The sequence below is a fragment of the Heloderma suspectum genome, chromosome 3 (assembly GCF_057233095.1).
Source record: "Heloderma suspectum isolate Gila_16-S chromosome 3, 16-S_ref, whole genome shotgun sequence".
NCBI classification, from domain to species: Eukaryota; Metazoa; Chordata; class Lepidosauria; order Squamata; family Helodermatidae; genus Heloderma; species Heloderma suspectum.
The window spans coordinates 121,345,030-121,368,487 of NC_139460.1; the positions used below are offsets into that span (position 1 = coordinate 121,345,030).

At 40.7% G+C, this 23,458-nt stretch overlaps 1 protein-coding gene across 11 annotated transcripts in view; it reads left to right on the plus strand.

Annotated features, from left to right (window-relative positions):
* Positions 1-23,458, plus strand: part of HERC2 (HECT and RLD domain containing E3 ubiquitin protein ligase 2) — a 131,374-nt gene that overhangs the window by 102,962 nt on the left and 4,954 nt on the right. For 10 of the 11 annotated variants that reach the window (XM_084844336.1, XM_084844333.1, XM_084844338.1 and 7 more), the window contains 21 exons: positions 1,090-1,243; positions 1,944-2,051; positions 2,807-2,938; positions 4,052-4,210; positions 4,316-4,434; positions 5,056-5,181; positions 7,421-7,576; positions 7,908-8,023; positions 8,148-8,346; positions 9,949-10,163; positions 10,673-10,850; positions 11,691-11,852; positions 13,190-13,281; positions 13,978-14,117; positions 15,188-15,375; positions 16,659-16,856; positions 17,999-18,082; positions 20,385-20,526; positions 21,410-21,604; positions 21,699-21,811; positions 23,129-23,319. In XM_084844336.1, coding sequence (XP_084700462.1) covers positions 1,090-1,243; positions 1,944-2,051; positions 2,807-2,938; positions 4,052-4,210; positions 4,316-4,434; positions 5,056-5,181; positions 7,421-7,576; positions 7,908-8,023; positions 8,148-8,346; positions 9,949-10,163; positions 10,673-10,850; positions 11,691-11,852; positions 13,190-13,281; positions 13,978-14,117; positions 15,188-15,375; positions 16,659-16,856; positions 17,999-18,082; positions 20,385-20,526; positions 21,410-21,604; positions 21,699-21,811; positions 23,129-23,319 — 3,167 coding nt within the window. Of the gene's footprint in view, positions 1-1,089; positions 1,244-1,943; positions 2,052-2,806; positions 2,939-4,051; positions 4,211-4,315; positions 4,435-5,055; positions 5,182-7,420; positions 7,577-7,907; positions 8,024-8,147; positions 8,347-9,948; positions 10,164-10,672; positions 10,851-11,690; positions 11,853-13,189; positions 13,282-13,977; positions 14,118-15,187; positions 15,376-16,658; positions 16,857-17,998; positions 18,083-20,384; positions 20,527-21,409; positions 21,605-21,698; positions 21,812-23,128; positions 23,320-23,458 lie in introns of those variants that run through there. The other variant, XM_084844342.1, reaches the window with a different exon arrangement.

Genomic DNA, 23,458 nt, shown 5'->3' on the forward strand with positions numbered 1-23,458 from the left:
CCACCCCCTGTATTGGCCCCAGGCCTGTAACCAAGTTACCTGTAGTATTAGAGGGGCCTAGAGATCCACAATGCTTTGCTTAGGTTCATTATTAGTGCAATTCCCTTGCCAGTGGGCCTCTGAGCATGTGAGATGAACCAAAGGTCAATAGCGGCCTCAGCACATTCCATACTAACGAGTTAGACTGTCTTATCAAGATGTGCCTGGGAAGTGAAGCTACGTTTATGCTGAGCTGCAGGTGGCTGTGCTGGGAAAGTTTCCTTCTGACCAAGCACTGCTAGTCTATGCTGGGAATGAATGCTAATTAACGCTTGCTGTTGTCATGCTGCCTCACTGCTAACATGTATGGTATAAAACCCATTTTACTCCATGGCTCTGGGATCAGAGAAGCTGTCTGATCCAACCATTGGGTATGCCTGTGTGCGATGGTACTCTATTTATTTCTGTTTTATTTATTTCATTTCTATACCGCCCAATAGCCGAAGCTCTCTGAGTACTCTTTACAAGGAGTACTCAATAAAGTACTCCTTGTAAAGCAAACCTGGATCTGATTTATCACTATCTTGGCACCTCTAAATTAAGAGGTCGAAGCCTACTGCAGGGGCAATACCCCCCAACCCCCCACAATTTTGGTGCACCTATTGCTGTCGCATTTCCCCCACCCCCTTTTTCGGTGCTTCTCGATTGTGCAGATGGGTTCCTCCTCTCCCTTAGTACTATTTTTCTACCAGTCCTTGGCAACTGTGCACAAATTAGCTTGACTGCAGGCTTGCCTTTGCAATTTCCTTGAATGTTACCTACTTTGAACGAAAGGGGGTAGCAATTGGAGCAGGGAGGGGAGGTGGCTGGGACAAGGAGACAAGACAGGTTCCACCGCAAATGCCCTGGGATATGTGCCAGAGCTGACTGGAGGACTGAGGAGGAAGGAGCAGGAGAACAAGCCACAGCAAGCCTGATCTGTCGGGCATAACGTGGGTTGTTCTGCGAACAACCAATCCACCGTGGCTTATTTGCAGAATGGCTTAGCATGTTGTGTGAACCCAGCCTATGCCTACAAAGAGCGAATCACAAAATATTTTTATTTTTCAGGTTGCTGATATGTTGTTGGAGCTGTGTGTCACAGAGTTGGAAGATGTGGCAACTGATTCACAAAGCGGTCGTCTATCTTCCCAACCTGTGGTGGTGGAAAGTAGTCATCCATATACAGACGATACTTCCACCAGTGGCACTGTTAAAATTCCAGGTACTAAATTCCCATGAGGAGTACACTGAAAGATGGAAACAACATCTGTGCTTCCTCTGTAAATTATTCTGTGAATATATAGGGCTGCCTTCAGGTTCCTTTCGAAAACTGAAAGAATGTGTGGTTCCATCTTGAACCTCCTGAGCCTCTTTGAATGTAGATCCAAAAAGTGGTATGTGAGTTGTCCTTAAGGTTACGTAAGGATTGCTTGATTGTCCCTGGGCACACAGCTGTAATGGTTAGGATGATAAAAGGGTAAAACTTTCCCATTATTTCACTAATGTTTATGCAACATAATGGTTTTTATATCTGTTATCTATTATTACATAACTGAGGAGTTGGTGTTTTCAGTCAATTCAGAAGTTGTTGTGTCCATGTTGTCCATTAAAACCCTTTCAAATGTCTTGCTTTAGTAGAAACCTCCATGTTATTGATTCACAACACAGCTGAAGAGCTTTACACAGCTAAAGTTCAAGTTTGGAGTTGTACTTGTCAAGTGTGTATGCAAACCTATTAATACTGTTTGATTGCACTTCAGATATTCATTATGCAAGGCTTTAAATTATCTTGCCAGGAAAGATAATCTTGCTAAATATAGAGCACAAAACATTTGATCAAAATGTGAAGAACATGACTTCATGGTGTGTTTACAATTTGTTAAAAGACAATTTGTTTGACTTCCATTGCATTTAATTTTTAGGTGCTGAAGGACTTAGAGTAGAATTTGACCGTCAGTGTTCTACAGAGCGACGCCATGACCCACTCACTGTCATGGATGGGGTCAACCGGATAGTTTCCGTCAGATCAGGTAATGATACAAAATGTCAGATTGCTTCGTCATGTGTTGAATATTTATCGTCTTTTAATGGTTTATCTGCAAAACTTTTGGATGTTGCAGATCATTTTATTGATTTTGGAGGAGCAATAGCCTGAAACACTGATAAACCAGGCAGTATTATGGAACAGTAACCATAATCTTTAACTCTCAATACATTTGATAGATTTTAACTGATGGAGTTCAGTAGGTTCCCCCACCTTCCCCTGTAGACATAAGTAGAACTTCTGGCATGTGCTACTATTTTTATTAATTCCTTTGCACACTTTGTGGCATGCCTATTTTTGTTACTTAACATTTTTAATTTTCCCGTTCATACTCTCATTGTGCCTTGTAAATCTTAACTTCAGTGTAGTTATGAAAAGTTGTGAAACAAAAAAAACGCTTGGTTCTGACAACTACTGCCAGGCTTCTTTCCTGACAACACTGCCAGGAAACTACTGCTGTTTCCTCAGTGTCTCAGGACAAAGATTCAGTAATAGTTGAATCTGGATTCTTTTTGCTCTTATTGATCTGCTGCAAGTAGAGTTAGGTTGGAACTTGTGTTAAATAGTTGTGTTATGTTTTGGAAATAGCTTGTGCAGTCCTCAGTGAAGCTAAATTTGTTGGCAAGAGTACCATCATTGTGTATGGTGCTTTATAGGGCATTTTTATATATAACAAAAAGAACAGGTCCCAGCCTTGTGGAGCTTATAATCTAAATTGTCTCTCTCATCCCAACCGTACAGGTCGTGAATGGTCTGACTGGTCAAGTGAGCTACGCATTCCAGGCGATGAATTAAAATGGAAATTCATCAGTGATGGTTCTGTGAATGGATGGGGCTGGCGCTTTACAGTTTATCCAATCATGCCAGCTGCAGGTGAATGTCATAGATAGCTACAGGATAGAATAATTAATTGTACTGGCATTAGGGATGTTGAAGAAATATGCAACAGATTCAAGTGAATTTGGATTTCTATGAATCTGACTTGCAGTTTCTGCAACAGACTGTTTTGTTTTTTTTACTGTGGGGCTGGGGTGGATTTGCATAAATTTGCACTTGTGCTAATGTGCCCTTGTGCAACTGCAATGAAATTCTTGTACATCCCTAAAAAAAATCTGATTCTGTCAATGAGCAGATGGCCGAACAAAAGTTGCCTGACCATTGGTGAAACACAGATGGAACAGATTCAATAAAATCCATACATCCCTAACTGTCATACTTGTACCTGAGCCCAGTTACCAGGACAAGTTGTGTTAGTAACCTAACAAACAACTTAAACAGGAGGAAAGAGTATGTCTGCATTAAATAACAAGTGTCTACAGACACCTTTCTTGGTGCCCTACCCCTCCCACTATTTTTTTAATCAATGCATTTTCTCACTGGCAGCTGGGATTCCTGTGAAATAGGTTTGTTTTGGTACTGAAAACTGTGGTTTCAAAAGGGTGGTTTAGTGTGTTGAGGCTCAGACTCCACCTTTGCAGTGTACTCAGTCTTTTGGGCAAGTTACTTCTACTTTGCCATGCCTCCCATGGCAGCAATTTTGTGGTGGTGCCCAGGACAGTTTCTCAAATTGCCAAATGTGCTCACAGCCCAGAAAGGTTACCTACCCCTGGTTTAACATCTAATTTACATTATAAGAACTTCAACCATTGTGAGCTTTTCTTCCACTGATGGCACCCAAATGCCGTGATAAAAAGGCTATCGTTTGGAGAGCCAGCATGAGGAAAACTTCTAATGGTCTGGTTGTCATGTGATAATTGTAATCATTATAGGAATAGCAGTGGCCATGTGAATTCATATCAATTTTGAATTGTATATTGTAAAGTCGCCATTGTCATGCTTTGGTTAAACTATAGTTACATATTTAAATTTTTCTCTTTCCTTTTCCTTTCCCAATGGCCCAGGTTGGGTTGCAGTTAATAGTCTTTTTCAAAAAAATATGAGCACAAATGTTGAATTGAAGAGTGGCTAATATTTTTTTGCCCACAGGTCCAAAAGACCTTCTTTCAGATCGCTGCATTCTTTCGTGCCCCTCAATGGATTTAGTAACATGTTTACTGGATTTTCGCTTGAATTTTGCTTCTAATAGGAGCATAGTTCCTCGCTTAGCAGCCTCATTAGCAGCATGTGCTCAGCTAAGTGCTCTAGGTAGGTGCAAAGTTTGGAAGTGTTTCTGATTTGTATATTTAAATACAGATTTTTAAACATTTGCATTTATTTTTCTTCATGCGCATCCTATTTTTCTTCTTTTAGCTGCTGGCCACAGAATGTGGGCCTTACAAAGACTGCGAAAGTTGCTAACTACTGAGTTTGGCCAGTCAATTAATATCAATCGAATACTGGGAGATAATGATGGTGAAGCACGAACTATGGTAAGAACAAGCCTTCCAATGGTACTGTCTTGAATTCTTGACATTGCTCTAATGCTGGGTTAAATTGTAAGATATAGTAATCCATAGCAACCTTCCCACAATTAACCAGCCATGTAATGTCATACAACTTTTGTGGCTTTTTCAAACTCTAGAATTGAATAACATTTTACTTATATATTACTGGATACTTGATTGATGGATTTCACATAAATTACCAAATTGCAGGCAGATATTCGCTTAGTCAAAGGTGGCTTGAGTATTTTCCTAGGATAGCTTCAGCTGTTGGGTAGTATGGAAGCTTCGACTGTTGGGTGGTACAGAATGTAATAAAATAAATAAATAGTGTGGGGTTATGTGATAATTACCACAAAACAGGGAATAAAACAAATCTGCTTTGGTAGTACCGGTGTAGCTGTAGTACAGTGTAGCTGGTACCGGTTCAGGCAGTACTGGTGTAGCTGCAAACTTGGATTTCGTAGTTACACAGTTGAGCTCTTCCCCCCCCTCCCCAAAAGAATCCAGAGACATTTAGCAGTTTAAATGACCACCTATTAATTACAAAGTGCAGCCATTATCAAGAGCCATTTAGAAGCTACTACTGTGTTTTGATACTTTTTTCAGAGTTTCACTGGCAGTGCCTTAGCTGCTCTAGTTAAAGGCCTTCCTGAAGCTTTGCAGCGGCAATTTGATTATGAAGATCCCATTGTCAGAGGTGGCAAGCAACTACTCCACAGTCCTTTTTTTAAGGTAATATAACACAGGGTGCAAAAACTGCAAATTTATGCTGCCTCCATCGCGTCTGCAGAGTGCTGCCCCAGGAGGCTGTTCCAAGTGGTCCGGAGCCTGGTCGGTCCTGTGGCTCCGGAACCACTGGAGCATTCTAAGGCCTCCTGTGAGGCTTTGGCAAGGCACTTTGCAGATAAAATTGATCAGATTAGGTGTGTTACTCTGCACACTGTGGATACAGTTAGTGAGCAAGAGGCGGCCTGTGGCAAACCGGTTTTGTGGGATCGGTTCCAGCTTCTTCCTCCTGATGAAGTGGACAAGGTGCTTTCATCTGTAAGGCCGACCACCTGCTTACTTGATCCTTGCCCATCTTGGCTCATTATGAGCTGCAGAGAGAGACTGGGTGAAGGGATCAGGGCGGTGGTGAACGCCTCCCTTGAGGAGGGAGTGATGCCAACAGCCCTCAAGGAGGCAGTTATAAGACCACTCTTAAAGAAGCCCTCCTTGGATCCTCAAGTTCTGAACAACTTTCGCCCAGTCTCAAATCTGCCATTTTTGGGCAAGGTGATTGAGCGGGTGGTGGCGGTGCAGTTGAAGGCACACTTGGAAGAAACTGATTCTCTAGACCCATTTCAGTCGGGCTTCAGGCCTGGGCATGGGACAGAAACGGCCTTGGTCGCCTTGGTGGATGATATGAGGAGGGCTCTGGATAGGGGTGAATGCTCCTTCCTTGTTCTCCTCGACCTCTCAGCGGCTTTTGATACCGTTGACCACGGTATCCTCCTGGACCGCCTGGAGGGGATGGGCATTGGAGACACTGTATTGCGGTGGTTCCGGTCCTTCCTCTCCGGCAGGTACCAGAGGGTAGCACTGGGAGAGGAGGTTTCGGACCCGTGGCCACTTACTTGTGGGGTGCCACAGGGTTCCATCCTCTCCCCGATGCTATTTAACATCTATGTGAAGCCACTGGGGGCTATCATCAGGAGGTTTGGGGTGCAGTGTCATCAATATGCGGATGACACGCAGCTCTACCTCTCATTTAAATCTTCACCAAGGTTGGCCGTAGAATCCCTGTCCAAATGTCTGGAGATGGTGAGTGGCTGGATGGGGAGGAATAAGCTGAAGCTGAACCCTGACAAGACTGAGGTACTTTTGGTGGGAGACAAGAGGAGGCTGGGGGATGTTGACCTAGTGTTGAATGGGGTACGGCTACCCTTGAAAGACCAGGTCCGCAGCCTGGGGGTCATTTTGGACTCCCAGCTGTCCATGGAGGCTCAGGTGTCAGCTGTGAGCCGGACAGCGCTGTATCAACTCCATCTGATACGGCGGCTGCGCCCCTTCCTTCCCGACCATCTGCTCCCATCGGTAGTACATGCCCTGGTCTCCTCTCGTTTAGACTACTGTAATGCGCTCTACGTGGGGTTACCCTTGAAGACGGTTCGGAAGCTGCAGCTGGTACAGAACGCGGCGGATCGCCTGATTAAAGGCAGCCGCCGGCGAGATCACATCACTCCAGTGCTGAAGGAGTTGCACTGGTTACCAGTTGTTTTCCGGGCCAAATTCAAGGTGTTGGTTTTGATCTTTAAAACCCTATATGGTTCCGGCCCAGCCTATCTTAAGGAGCGCCTCCAGCAACACCAGACAGGCCGCTTAACAAGATCAGCCTCAGATGGCCTTCTCTCTGTCCCATCAGCCAGGACAGCTAGACTGGTGGGGACGAGGGAGAGGGCCTTCTCTGTGGTGGCCCCCACTCTGTGGAACTCCCTCCCTAGGGAACTCCGTCATGCCCCCTCTTTAATGAGCTTCCGTCGTGCATTAAAAATGTGGTTGTTCAGGCAGGCATTTGGGGTGGGTTAGGGTATTTAAAAAAAAATTTTTTTTGGTAAAATTTTATTGTTTTAAATTGTTTTATGGGGGTTGTACATCGCCCAGAGTGGCTGGGTGACCAGTCAGATGGGCGATTAATAAATTAAATAAATAAATAAATAAATAAATAAATAAATTTCAGGGGACAGAATTGGCGTGCCTTTTAACATTGGTTACAGATAAATTTGAACCATCAGAACCATCAATCCTAACGATATTTCTTGGATAAAAAGAGGGGTGGGTTAGGGGACAGATGTTTTACAACAAAGCTAGCCGTGGACTTTAAAAGATACACTGTAAAACAAAAATTTGCATGAGGATCAGCCAGTAGTGACATTACTCCTTGGTCCAGTTGAAGACTTGTGCTTTTGAATTAAATTATTTTTGTTTGCAGGTGCTTGTAGCTCTTGCTTGTGATCTGGAATTGGATACTCTTCCCTGCTGTGCAGAGACACACAAATGGGCTTGGTTTAGAAGATACTGCATGGCTTCCAGGGTTGCTGTAGCCCTTGATAAGAGAACACCATTGCCTCGCCTCTTCCTTGATGAGGTATTGGAAAACTGGTTTAATATAATGCTTGAACTGTAGAATACATGTGCGTAAGCGTTCCTTTTAAAAAAACACTCAAAAGGCTGTCATGAGCAGCGATGTAAATGTGTGGAAGTTTAAATATGTTGCCTGCCTTGTAACAAATAAGACTACCAGGGCATAATTTGAGGCTTCCCAACACTGGCCTGTTTACCATCTCTTGCCTCATTTCTGTAGGAGATGCTAGTGCCTGCTGCACTTGCTGTCAAGGAAAATTCAAACTGGAAAAAGCGACACTAAGACACTAAGTTTTGTTTTAACTTATTGCTAAATGATATAATTTATATTGCAGGTGGCCAAGAAAATTCGAGAATTAATGGCAGATAATGAAAATATGGATGTTCTACATGAGAGCCATGATGTTTTTAAGAGAGAGCAAGATGAGCAGCTTGTGCAGTGGATGAATAGGTTAGCTGGGTGTTCATTTTGGGAAGAGGCCAATTAAACGTTCAACAACATCCCAGCCCTGAATATATTAAAAGTTGAGGGTTTAGGGAATTTCCCACTATTATACTACTTCTCTTGTCAACAGGCGACCAGATGATTGGACGCTTTCCGCTGGAGGCAGTGGAACAATTTATGGTTGGGGCCATAATCACAGAGGACAACTTGGAGGCATTGAAGGAGCGAAGGTCAAAGTTCCTACTCCATGTGAAGCCCTTGCCACACTTAGACCAGTGCAATTAATTGGTGGTGAGCAGACGCTTTTTGCAGTGACTGCTGATGGGAAGGTAAGGGTAAATAACATGCCAAATCAGGCCATATGGGAAAGACCCCAAATGGTCAGTGAAAGGGAAAGTAGTTTGAATGAAAGGGAAGATTTGCTGAAATCCTGAGGAAAAATGGTTGGATTATTAAAAAATAGCTCTGCTTTCCCTGGTGCAGGAAACCACACTGCTATAATGCATATACTATACCCGAATCAGGTATTTCTATTTTCATTGGAAGCCTCCCAAAATCATTGAACTTACTTTGCACCATCAAGGTGTAGTATTTTTGCAATAGTTTGTTAATTTGGGGAACCTTAAAATTTGAATTCCAAAGTGTCCATAAATGCTTAGCTTCCTAGCTCAAGGTTGCTCAGGACTTCTGTGATATCAGAGCAGCAAGGCCAATGACAGTCATATGCAATGTAACATCTCTGGCTACCAAGCTCTGCTGTGACATTAAAAATTAAACCTAATGCTGTACACACTGATTGTGTAATTGGTTTTGAGCTTTAGTTGTTGCAGTGTAGATCAGGGTTACAGGACCTCTTTCAGCCCAAGAGTCAAGTTCAGTTTTGGAGATGCTCTTGGGGGCTGCATTCTAGTGGTAGCAGGGCTTGAATACAAAAAGCAGTGGGGCCAAAAATACCAGCATATTTTAGCTTAAAGCTCTTATTGCCAGTCACAAAGCCTTAGAAGAGGCATTTCAATATTTTGAAATGGGGAAAAGCTGCACAAAAGCTGGGAAACCATCAAATGATTGAAGGGAAGTGGGTGGGGCCAGGGGAAAGGGGGTGTGGCCTTCTGGGGAACTCCAAAGGGCTGGATGAGGACCCTGGAGGGCCAGATTTGGTCCCAAGGCCTGAGGTTCTGCACCCCTGCTGTAGGGAATTCCAACCACTCCATTCATCTGCTCCCCTCCACCCCCCCCGCCCTGAAACAGTCAGTCAGCATTTTGTGCCCACTGAGCATGCTTAGTTCTCATTGGGCTAGTTTCTCTCCTTAGGGGAATATGTGAACATATAATAGATGTATAGCAGGATTCTGTACTGAAAATTCCACCGTGTTGGAACTGGTTATAGTTGTAGAATTATAAATGAAGATTCAAGTGGACTACTCCAAGAGAATTGGGGAGTCATATAACATTAGGTAAGGACAATCAGGCCCAATTCTTATGTTATCTGTGTGGCTCAGTTGCAGGCTCTATGTGACTAGTTCCCTCACTGCACCAATTCATGTTCAAAAGAAGGCTATCACCTGGGATGAGTGGATGATGCAATTATTTCCTGTACCCCCTCCTGCTGTACTGTAACACTACTGTGGGAAAAACCAAATCCTCCTCCTGTCCCACGTGGTTTCACTATTTTAAACATTAGTGCTGCATAAGACTTAACCATGCAGAAAAAGCAACCATGCTGCACAGAGAACATTTGAATCTGCTCAATGTATATAAAAGCAGAGGTTTGAGAGTTTCTGGGTGAGACAAATAGACAGATTCAGTAATAAATAGCCACAATGGTTCTTATTTCCATGTGACTGTCAATATTGTCTTCCATAAAATCATTGACCATTCATGATCACATGTGAAAAATTTATACAGTGACGAAGTCCTTTCTTTTTTTTTAGTTGTATGCCACTGGATATGGAGCAGGTGGAAGGCTTGGAATTGGGGGGACAGAGTCTGTTTCTACGCCAACATTATTAGAATCCATTCAGCATGTATTTATAAAGAAGGTTGCTGTGAATTCTGGAGGAAAGCACTGCCTAGCCCTGTCCTCAGAAGGGGAAGTCTATTCTTGGGGTGAAGCAGAAGATGGGAAACTGGGTCATGGTAACCGAAGGTAAATCAAGAAATGTTTAACAAATTTATTATATGCATGTTAGGATTTCAGCATTGCAAAATCCTAAACCAGGAGGACTGATGGATTTATAACACAAACTACAGTACTTAATATCCCAGCTAGATTAGCCATGGTTGCATGATGCAATTTTGAGTTGGGCTATCCATTATACAAATCCAGTGATGCTGTGTAACTCATTGTTGTCATACTTCACCAACATAGCATAGCATAATTGACAAAGAGAAGGAGACTGTTGTAGGCTAAGCTAGAGCCAGAACAACTGTGCTGATGCTTTGGCTGAATGTTTGTTGGGTTCTTTCCCCACCCACTCTCCCATGCCATTTCACAGGCTTGGGAATAGAGTAAAATATTTGATTTCCATGTTATAATCCTTAAACAACTGGCAACACATTTGTTAGAGTTGTTTATTCCATGAGATTTTCAAGGTATGCTTTAGTTATTCCTTGTGTACTTGATATTACATTTTGCTTTAACATTATTCTGTTTAGTCCTTGTGATCGTCCTCGAGTAATTGAATCTTTGCGGGGCATAGAAGTTGTTGACATTGCAGCCGGTGGAGCACACAGCGCATGCATTACAGCCGCGGGGGATCTTTACACATGGGGCAAGGGAAGATATGGACGTCTTGGCCATGGGGATAGTGAGGATCAGCTAAAACCCAAACTGGTGAGATGGTGTCTTAGCCACATGTTCCAATCACCTTTTTAATGGCTGCAGGCTAATCTGTTTTGTAAACTGGGAAAACATGTCTACAAGCCAAGCCTGTAATATGTTCCCATGTTGTTTTGTCAGATACATTGCCAACTCTGTGGTAAGTTCCATTCAAATGAATTAGAGTAACAAAGAGGAAAGGTCTTCACATGGTGCTGAAAAGACCACAGGAATGGAGCCAGGTGAACCTGTCTAGGAAGATTGTTCCATAACTGGGGTACCAGCGATTAAATTTGTGATTAACTTGAAGTGAATAGTTGTGTAACAAAATTATGTGTTGGAGAACTGGCAACAGTGGGCACAATTGACTAATAATTTCTCCAAAACAAACCCTGACTAGAATAAAAGGTAACTGCAGAAGTGAAGGGTTGTTCTGTTCCTTGAGGCCTTTTAAATAACTCACATAGTCTAGGCCTCTCAGTTTTAAAATTTCAAATTTGCATCTAACCCACTACTTAGAGCTATTTAAAATAAAAAAACTATGTCTAATTTAATACAATGAGCATTTTCCTGAAAAGTTGTTATCCCTTTTCTGTTTTACAAAATGCAAGGAAATGCTCCCCACACCCCCAAAACTGTATGTCATATAATGAGGTTTCATTTCCTGATACAAAAATCCTGGACTTTCTGATAGGGCATTTATTTTCCTTAGCATGAAGTAAAAGGAAGGAATGTATTGCCTTAAAAGATAGACCCAGTGATGAGAGGACCTGCATAAGTTTGTATGCATCTTGTTTAGCTTTAAAAAGCTCCGATAACTGAGATTTCTTTGCCAACCAAGTGCTTATCTTGCAGGTGGAAGCACTCCAGGGTTACCGTGTGATTGACATAGCCTGTGGCAGTGGAGATGCACAGACGCTCTGCTTGACAGATGATGATATTGTCTGGTCATGGGGAGATGGAGACTATGGAAAACTTGGAAGAGGGGGCAGTGATGGCTGTAAAGTGCCGATGAAGGTATTTGAATTTCACAACTCTCTTATAGACTAGGAAAGTTTGAGATAAAGAGGATTAACAATCTTGTGCATATACAGTTATTAGATTTTTTTAAATATTTAGCGTTAGCTAGCCGAGTTAGGAATAATAGTGAATGATTGTGGCCTTTATACATGCAATTGTGTTAAAAAGATTCAGAGAAAATGTTTTCTCTTTGAGCTCTTCTGCCGTAATTACAAATTTTCCTGTCCACATTTAAGTGAAATTGCCATTCCCTTGATAAAAAGGACCATAACTATAGTTAAGAATCTTCTATATAACTTTCTAGATATGAATGATCAGTTAGCTGTCACAAATCAAACGTTTTGCAAATGTTTTAACAGCATGAAAATTGATAAATCGACATTCAGTCAGGATTGAGTGTTCCACTGACATAGTTACCAAGATATTTCATTCCACTTCTTAAATGTTGCACACGAGAGGAAGTCTAAGCGGGGTTTGTGGTCATTTCCATCAAAGAAACGTCTGTACACCAACCTGCTCTTATTTCAACAATTTCTAAGACTTTGAGAGATTCATTTTGAATTAGTTTGAAGAAAATATGGTAAATGATAAGAGATGCAAAAGACAAAGATTACTGTTTGGGAGCTGCATCTACCATTCTTTGTCATTCAGTGATTTTTGTCCCTTTTCCCTGTGCTTCTGACTTCAAAAGTTGAAACTGAAATTGCAAAATTTACTGCATGTTGTAGCTAAGTTCAGGCTGCTGTTGAGCAATTTAAAGAAATAAAAGCAGAAAATCTTCCAGTTTGAAGTTCCCTTTTGGTTGATATATTCCCACTGTTCTAGAGGAGTCAAACACATCCTTCTCTTTCTAAATCTCTACAGCACTTCTTGTCAATCTTCCTGTCTCTTCGTGAGACTTTACCGTATGGCTATCACCAGCTTGCTTGGGAATCACTTTGGGAGAACAGCACTGCAAATTCTGTGTCTAGATGTTGCTTTAATTTCTCCCAGTTAATTTTTCTGAATGAATAGGGGCTTCCTAAGCCAACCCTTCCCCTTAGATGGAGATGGTAAAGTAGAGAAACAGAGGTCAGACTATTTTAGATAATTTCTGTAAGGTAAAGTAATGAAAACTAATTTTAATCAACATTAAAATCTTCAATTGGTGCCCTTCCCCAATTGACCATGCTAGCTGGGGATGGTAGGAGCTGTAGCCTAACACACCTGGAGGGCACCAGTTTGGGGAAGGCTGAACTGGAATGTAAGTCAGTATTATTTTAAGATACCTCTATATGTTGCATGCTCTTGAGTTATTCTGTCTTTTGAGTTACGTTCAAACTTTCCTCCCATAGATTGATTCTCTCACAGGTGTTGGAGTAGTTAAAGTAGAATGTGGCTCACAATTTTCTGTGGCACTTACCAAGTCTGGAGCAGTGTATACCTGGTAAGCACATTTACTGTTGATTGCAGATGAATTCTTAGGAGAAATGTCATAGTAGTTCTTTCTGGTTTTCTGCTTGTGTTTTATTTTTTACAAAATCATAATCACGTTATAGTACTCTTTGATGTAACTTTTCTTTTGTAGTTTCTTTGCTTTGCTACTTTGAAAACTTAGATAGTATACTTTACAAGAATAAATGGTTTATGTGTAGTAAACAAATTTAAGCTGTCGTGTTACTAGAGCCATGCTTCTTTAGTAGAAACTAGGAAGCATTTGGTGATCTTTCTTTATAGCATTTGCTGTTTAAATCTAGAGGCCACAATCCAACGAGGTGCTTCTGCCCCACCAATTGCATTGTGCAATGACAATTTAGCGCTTCCACGGACAACCCAAAATGAGCAGAAATGGTCCTGTCTCCTTCCAGAAACTAGCGTTTCCACTAGGGCTTCCTGTAGGAAGTGCTAAATCTCCCTTTCATAAGAGGTGGGTCCTGCTTGTGCAACAGAATTGGCGGGACCCACTGCTTGTGAAAGGGAACCAGCAGGACATAAGAACCTCATTGGATTCTGCCCAGAGTATGGAGCCATATTAAAAAATCTGTGTACTTCTAGTTCACTCAAGTCAGGCTTGTATAATTGAAGTATCAATTGACTGAAGAGAAAACAGATGTCTTAACTGAAGCCTGTGTGCTGAATACAGGGGCAAAGGAGATTACCATCGATTAGGCCATGGATCAGATGACCACGTTCGGAGACCTCGACAAGTCCAGGGGTTGCAAGGAAAGAAAGTAATTGCCATTGCAACTGGCTCTTTACACTGTGTGTGTTGCACTGAAGATGGTATGAAGAATAACAATTTGCTTTTCTTTTTCCTTTTTTAAAAAAAGTACTTAAACCTGAAAAATGAATGTGGTCTTAATTGGATCCAACCTTTTTAGAGGGTTGTTTTGTCATTTGTGACATACTGGTGTATATTTATACCAAGCCTTAATACTTTCAGTTCTGAAATGTATCCCCTCAATATTGGTGAAGAAACTCTGCTGAACATTGCCCCTTCAGTATGTTCAGTTAGTGGAGGGCAGAGCCAAGTGGCAAATGTTCTGAAGATTTCCAAATGGTATAACGAACATCGTGCTTATAAATCGGGAGAAAAATGATTCTGGCAACCAATAGCTCCTGGTAATTTTAAAAGTGGATCTGGCAACTGGTTGCTGAAGGAAGCAGGAAGAGTCTTTCCCTCCAGCAAGTGCTGCTGTGTGTGGGATCTAGTGGATCCCATGTAGACAGGAATATATGAATGATGGACTACGCATGCCGTTAGTGCTACAATAAAAGGAATTTTTTTAATGTAGTGTTAATGAGGCTTGTGGTTTGTGTTTCTGTCCAAAGTGATTAGGAAAGGGGTCATGGCCTCAATGTAGAGAAGACTTGCAAATGCTGCTCAAGATGTTGAGTGAACTAGAGGGAATGCACATTTGTGATCCCATTGAAATCACAACTTTTACCTATAACATGAATATGTATTCCATCTGTGGCCATATAAAACATTTCTTATGTACATACTGCCTCTTGACACATTCTTACGTGAATGCCATTAGTTTTTTCTCTCTTATTCCTTAACATCCTTAATCCCCTCCTTTGACGTCAACATTCGTACCATTTTATTTTTCATCTAGCAATATTTTAGAATTAAGTAGTCATGAAACTAACTTTTAAAAGATCATGCTGATTCTTGGACGATTTTTCTCTTAAACTCAGACTAGCTAGTTTCTATTGCCGTTAATGGCTTAACTGCTGATTCTTGCATTTTGAAATGATGTGTCTAACTTAACATCATGAACCATGAATATAACCAGTACCTTTATATTTGTCATCACTGACTGGTAAGTGAATCATTTTGATTGGCACAGGTGAAGTATATACATGGGGAGATAATGACGAAGGGCAGCTTGGAGATGGGACAACTAATGCTATCCAAAGACCCCGCCTGGTTGCAGCACTTCAGGGTAAAAAGATCAACAGAGTGGCCTGTGGCTCAGCACATACCTTAGCCTGGTCCACCAGTAAGCCTGCTAATGCAGGCAAGCTCCCTACTCAGGTAAAATTGTACCTTTTATATCAGTTTTTAAGGTCTTGGTAAAATGTGTGAACAGAACATTAGCCCTCAGTGGCTCAAGAATAATTGGTCCTTTCTTTTACCCCACTTACCCATTGATCACATCATTTTAGTGATTGGCTAGCATTAAGGTTAGGGCTATAATGAGTGTTCTCCTGTTTAATTTTTTTTAATCAGAAGTAGTGCTTTTGGAAGGGGGATGTTTCGTCCCCCAAATGCTTACTTTTGAAGAAAAATAACTTAAAATATTGATTGCTGCCTTTCTCTCTCCTCCCTTTCCCCCCTTTCCCCCTTACTAGCTGCTGTTTCAATGCCATTGTTTTCTTCTAGATGTTGCCACTTTCTTCTCATGGCTGATGCTAGCTAATTGGAGACCATCTAGTGACTGGGGTGACATCACAATATTACTTAGTCATCAGATTTGGTTACCTGAGAGCAAGAGTAGTGCTTCCTTAATCCACCCAAATGGAGCATATAGCTAGCAGGATAATGTCATAGTGCTACTTGGTCAATCATATTTGGCTATAGGATGACTTCGATGAGGACAAGTCAAGCTGGTGGGGGATGGGAGAAAGAAAGAAAGAAGAAAGCATGTGCAATGTAAATGAACTAGTTAACATTTTTGCAGGCATAGCTGGAAAATCATAAAAAAAATCATTTTTTTGCAGTGTCAAAATCATTGCTATTTGACACTTCAATAAAATAAAATAAAATACAGTGAGTAGTTTCGGCTCAACTGTTTTCCTCTGTGCAATCCCACATGTGCGTTCTGCTTCTGTGCATACCATAAAATAATGGAAATTCCTTGCAGGTTTACATAAATACAAAATCAGCTGTGCTCCCCCCCCCCCCCATCAGCACAAGCTGCCTTGTAATAGAGGGATAGGAGGAATTGTAGCTGTGATCTTGGCTAGCAGTGAATTAGAAAAGTGCTGGAAAGATGCTCAAATTTTTGCTGCCTAATCACTGAATATCTTGAATGTAAGATTGGATGGATTTTTTTTTGTAGTAGAGGGATTGGTGGAAATAGGGATTTGTTCTTTCATTTCACATATTGTGTATTTATCCATAGTACTTCACAAACATTAATGGGAGCCCTTTCTGGGCACCAAACTAGACTTGGAGATCCTGCTTGGCTGGGCCACATGTAAAACTTTGGAGATACCAAACAGCAAACAAAGGCAATATCTGGATATTTAATGGACTGGCTAGCTAAATCCCTAAATTCTAATGTACGTTAAACCCTAACAATGTGATTGTTCTAGGTTCCTATGGAGTACAATCATCTTCAGGAAATTCCTATCATTGCCTTGAGAAACCGATTGCTGTTACTGCATCACATCTCTGAACTCTTTTGTCCTTGCATTCCCATGTTTGATCTTGAGGGACGTCTTGAAGAAACTGGCCAGGGTCCCTCAGTGGGGTTTGATACATTAAGAGGAATTTTGATATCTCAAGGAAAGGTATTTATCTCAACCTTTATCATTGCACTAAAAATCAGTTGCTGTGAACTCTTTCACAGTATGTGAAGTGGGTTGCTAAGTTTTCTTCAAAGGTATAAGCTTTACATCTTAAGATCTTGTACCTGACCATTGTGGTGCCCTCCAGATATGTTGGACTACAATGCTCAGTATCCCCAGCAGGCATAGCCAATCCTGCTGAGGGTGATGAGAGTTGTATTTGAACACTTTTTGAAGGCACTGGGTTGGGGAAGGCTAGTGTAGATACATAGAACCTAATAATTATTTACTAATGGTGTTTCCATTAGTGCATTTCTGCCAATATCTGCACAATTTATATTTTTACTAGAAAGGGGGACAGCATGTGTGCTCTTCGCCTGAGTGATGTAGAACATTAAGGGGGCAATTTATATCTTACCTTTAAAACACAATTGTTGTTGCTTTGTTACTTGTTGAGGATACTTGTAGCCCCAGGGGCACGAGTTGAGATCTCTAGTGGGTGTTCCTTGGAGTACCTGTAAGGTTTTGGAGAAGACAAATGTTGTTAATATACTGCTCATTTCATTTCATTTCATTTCATTTCTCACTGTTTGGTGTTGGCTGTTTGGTGATGGGGCACTTTGTACAAGCAACACAATCCTCTGCCGCTAAATTGCCGCTTGTGATTACCCAGATCACATGGGGACAGTGATATGTGCCCATGCTGTGTATCTTGGTTATATTAGTTGTGTTCCCTTTCTGGAGTTAGTAAGAAGCCTATCACCCATTTGTGGTCGTGGAACTGGGGTGGGGGCAGTCGTCTGGATCTTATCGTTGACCAATAGAATTTTTTAAGTATTGCCATCTCTTTTGCAGAGATAACATTATGTTGCTAATGGCTGAGGGACTGGCATCTGAGTAGGCAGGACTGGCCCCTGAGTAGGCCTATGACTAAATTTCACCTTCTCCCACCATGCCCACATCTTTGCCTAGTGCGCCCCCCCCCCCCCCCGGTTGCACTAGCAGGAACCTCGTGCTGCATAAGGATATGCTTGTTTAATACCTTTTTCTGCCAGTATAAGATGTAGTACCAATCCTATCCCATCCAGCAAACGTAACTCAGGGACAGAATTACGTTCTAAACACCTAATTTTTCTTCTTTTTAGGAGGCAGCTTTCAGAAAGGTGGTACAAGCAACTATGGTGAGAGATCGTCAACATGGGCCAGTGGTAGAACTCAACAGAATACAAGTAAGAATACTACGCTGTGAGCACTTTGAATGTGAGACTGCTGGCCAGTGTTTTGTGCTGGAGAATGACTACTTCTACTGCTAATAATGATTTGTGCCACTGCTACGTTTTGCTGCTTTGGAAGGATCTAGATTACATGAAAGGCAAGAATTAAAGGCAATGAGACATGAGCACAAATGTGGTTGTAACTGTGCTTATACATTGTAGAGGAATGGAATCATGGCCACCTGATGTCCCATGAATGGAGCCTTATGCACATGGATCCTAATCTGTACAGGCCTAATCTGCGTTGGTGATACCCACTCAAGTTTGTGCAGGGTAAAGACTGTGTAGATCAGGCTTTCACAAGTTGGGCTGTGGGTGTGTATGCTTCTTTTCAAAAGTGATGTCCAAGTGATATGGGACATCAGGTGGGTTGTGGCAGATGAGTGCAATCCTGATCCTCCAATGTGTGGGTTCTGTGCTCGTCTGTGTATAGCTGAGCTAACTTTTTATGAGTGGAGCCTTGTCTATACGTTGCGGACATCTGATATATATGCAACAATGATTTAATGATTTAATGAAGCTGCTTTTGACCTAGGAAGTAATTAACAGTTTGAATTAACATATTGAAGAGGGTGTTTCCTAACCTGTATCAGGGTTAAGAAACAGGAAGAAGTTCATGGAAGGAAAGTTTCTCATCCCTTCTTCCCCCATGGAGCTGCCTGTGCTCCCTGAAAAGCCTCTGCAGAAAATCGGGGGTCATCCTGAACAATGTGAGATATAGGGCACAGCAGGGGAGAATTACCTCAAGTTGGTAATTACCCAAATTGTTGTTCAAGGTGGCTCCAGAACCCTCTGGAGAGACTTTTTGGAGAGGGGCAGATGGCTTCAGGAAGGAGGAGGGGGTGGGAAACTTTCCTTCCATGTACTTCTTATCATAGGATTGCAGCCATAATGTCTCACCTCATGATTATTCAGAAGGAGCCGTTTTCATGTTTGCTAGATGTTTAGTAGCTCAAATTGTATTTCTGTTTTCATCCCCCTCTAGTCTAAGCGTGCGATATTTTATGCGTATCATAAAGTTCAATCTGTCTCTTTTTTCCATTTTAGTATTGTTGATTTTTAAAAAGAAACGAACCTGAAAACAGCCTGCGGAAAGTAATCAAGGGTTATTCTTGAACTTCTAGTGCAGAATATTTGTGTGTGTATGTGTAGCACTCTTTTTAAAGCCTAGGAGTAGGTTATGGGAAGAAAAACATGTTTTAACTCATTTTTGTACCTTTTATTCTCTCACATGATTTTTGTCTGCCTTTGCTTACATAACTTGTAGAACTTTAAAATGGCCTCAAGTACAATTAAGATTCAGTAAACAACTATTGTACATCATGTGTGGTCACACTGGTGAAGGAAGTGGTTATGATAGGAACTTTCATTGACGTGGAAGAATTTAATGTCAAGCCTTAGGCCAGATGTGCTTTTTCAAAAGAAATTTCTTTAAAGCCTGATATAAATTATTGCTTCATTACACTTGAGTGAAGCTTACAAAGGCAGCTTGGCTGGATTTTTGTAATAATGTGCTTCACATTACTAAAAGTTATCTCTAGTATTCTTGCCAGTGTTTGTGGTGTGGACAGGGACAGGATGAATTTATGGCAGGAGCACTGTGGAAAAGATGATAAATTCTGTATATGCTATTAAGGCTAGAAGGATGTTTAAATGCAACACTGCATTAGTATTTGGTCCATCACAAAGATTAAAGATCATAACAACCTTACTGTGGACTCCAAAGAGAGGACCCAAATAGAGATGGAAAATGCCTTTTCCATGGGAAAACATAAGCATTTAAAGAACTGCCTAATACATACTCCAAACCAATTATCTGTCTAGTTCAGTACTGTAAACTCTGACCAGAAGTAGCACTCCTGCATCTCAGTCAGAGGTTTTCCTTCATTCCTGAGACACCATTTCAACTGGAAATCCTAAGGAGGTGAACCAAATAAATGCAGGACATATGTTATGAGAAACTGTCCAGTGAAGTAGCTGAACTGAAAGAGCAATTCTTGAACTCTCCGAACCATAGTTTTAAGATTATCATGCCATCCTTTTACTATCTTAAGTGGTCATCATTTTCTGCATGTAGTTGCTTAGCCTTTATGAATTTTCTCATAGTATGTGCATGCATTCAAACATTCCTGCTGAGATGAGTCACTCATTTGAGTGTGTTTCTTTCTGACTGAAAGTATCCCAGTACTGCTCATTAAGCTTTAAGTGTTAACAGTTTGATAGACTGCATAGTGATCAAGTATGTTTTTACTATCAGGTAAAGCGTTCTAGAAGCAAAGGAGGATTGGCTGGTCCAGATGGCACAAAATCTGTTTTTGGACAGATGTGTGCTAAAATGAGCTCATTCAGTCCAGATAGTCTTCTCCTACCTCATCGTGTTTGGAAAGTCAAGTTTGTTGGTAAGGAATTTTTTTACATGTCTAATTCTCCAATAATCTTCTTTTTCTCTTTGATAAAATATGTTTTGCAATAGAAGGCAGACAAGAAGAAACGTCAAAAGTGTATAAATTAAGTTTTTTCCTAAGTTTTTTCCTAAATTATATTAAAATTCTGTAAACTCAGAATTCAATCAGAATGATTCTACACTTGTCATTCTCAAATAAACAAAAAAGCCACCAGCTAAAAAATAGCTATAGAAATAAAACTTGCAACTCAAATGAGTCTAAAAATGAAACCAACTAATCCAATTATACTAGATAAAGTGGCTTATGATTTTACTTTTACTTTTTGCTAATGGTGAAAAAACTAAATTGCATTTCAGATTAAATCTGAAGTAATCTAATACATGGCAGTATCTATATTCTTATAAGCATGCTGAAATAAATAATTGGTATTGTAAAGTTTCCCTTGTGTAATACATTGTTTTGTGGATGTTTCGCCTTTGCTGGTATTTATTTTAACTTGGGCCATACAGGAAAAAATATCTTCCTCTTAATATTTATAGCATTGGAAAGGTAAACATCTCTGGAACAATATTGTGATTAAGGGGAGATGTCTTCTTTTTTAATAGACAGTACTAATGGCATTGAATGTCTATAGTGTTTGAGTGCATATTGGTAGGCTTAATGCATTCTTAATGAACCTTAAATATTTTGAAATATGTGGCCTGTTGTTCCCCTTGAGATTAGCTGAGTGGCAAAATAAGCACATTTGGCAGCTATTCATTTGTACTACCTCTAATGTTTTTTTCCCCCCAGGCATAGCTGTAAGTAGCTTTTAAATTAATCTGTTATTAACACTGACATTCCCACAAAATATTTCCCCCTGCCCCCTTCCCTTTAGGTGAATCTGTGGATGACTGTGGTGGAGGCTACAGTGAATCAATAGCAGAAATGTGTGAGGAACTTCAGAATGGGCTGACACCACTTCTAATTGTGACTCCCAATGGAAGGGACGAATCCGGAGCAAACAGAGACTGCTTCCTTTTAAACCCGGCAGCAAAGTCTTTGTTGCACATGAACATGTTTCGCTTCCTGGGTAATTTTCACATCAGCATTGCTTTAAAATTAGTGCAAAATGTCCATTGTATAATACATACAAACCTTTACTTTTTTGTTTTTAAACGACCTAGGTGTTTTGCTGGGGATTGCTATTCGGACTGGGAGCCCACTGAGCCTCAACCTGGCAGAACCTGTATGGAAACAGTTGGCAGGAATGAACTTAACAATTGCTGATCTCAGTGAGGCAAGCACAAACTTATTTTCATCCATGTAATATTAGTGAAGTGTAAGACCTTGCTTGTTTCTGGTCTCATTTTTACTGGCGCTAGAGGACTATATTATTATATTTATAAATAGAAATGTGCTCAGAATTCAAGTGGGTAAGATGCTGCTTTCTACCCATGATAACGGATAGGGTGGGAAAAGAGGAAAGGCAGGGTGTATGTAAGTGTGAATCAGAAGCACACTTCTGATTCATCTTGAATCACATAAAAAATATAATACCTGTCTTGTGCATAACAGCACTATCCTAAGCCTGTATACTCAAAAGCAAACTCAAGGTAGACGAATTTATTCCCTAGGAAGAGCATTTAAAATGGCAAACTACATTTGTTTACCCTTAATCCATAAGCTAATGACTGAGCTTGTATTAGGTTTATATATTTATATATATTTTGAATTTCTGTCATGCTGCAGGGCTCCAAAGAGCCCTCAGTTAAAATGACTTGGATCAGGGCTTCTTCAATTCTTTGTTTCTTTAATAGATTTATATACCACTTATCATATTTCAAAAATATTTCTAACTGGTTTACGAAAAATGCATTAAAATACATACAAATAGAACATTTATTTAAAACACACACATTAAAACCAAGTAATCACAGTGCCATAATTAGGATGCAAACTGGGCAGCACAGTCAATCAGAAGAAGGCCAGGATAACGAGATGGATGCCTAAAACACGCCACAGTTGGTGCCTCCCAAGTACCAGAGGGGAGAGCATTCCATAAGGTGGGCACTGCCATGGAGAAGGCCCATGTCTGTGTTGCCACAAGCTTGAATGATTCTGTTGGTGATTCTACTACTGGTGGCTTTCTGGGTAAAGACAATGGTAGTTGTACACACATCTCTTGAGTTCTCTGGATATGACTTATTAGAAAAGAGGTTCCTTGTGAAATATTTATTTGGGATAATGTTTTATTTTGTTATCCCCTTTTCTGCCTGTATATTCATTCTCCTAGTATTACAATTTCAGAAGATTATAGAAGAGCCACCTTGGCTTCCAAAAAAATATTTTCAATGTATTTATATTGATTTCCTCTACCTCAGTGACAGTCCATGTTCTAATTCTTGCTTCCGAAGAATTTTCAGCTGGCTCTTTGGTACTTCATTAAAATATCTCGAATTAGTCTTCACCAGCAATATAGTATCTCCTACCTTAAGTGTGTGTACATGCTTTCAGAACCATAATAGTGTCAATGAACTACCTGCACAACTTCCGTATTGGATATACAAGTATTCTATGGGAAAGGCTTTACTTGGGTTTGTTTTATGTTTGAAAGGTTGATAAGGATTTTATTCCTGGACTTATGTACATCCGAGACAATGAAGCTACTTCTGAAGAATTTGAAGCCATGAGCCTGCCTTTTACAGTGCCAAATGCTAGTGGTCAAGATATTCAGCTTAGTTCCAAATACACCCATATTACACTGGATAATCGAACTGAGTATGTGAGGCTGGCAATAAATTACAGGTTTGTGTAATAGCATCTTGTTTACAATGCAGTCCTGTTGAGATAAAAATGAAATGGCTTTGCCTCATTTTCAGTAGCCCCTACCAAAATGGCCACTATAACCATTCCATTGTGTATTTGTGTGTCAAAAATTTCTTTT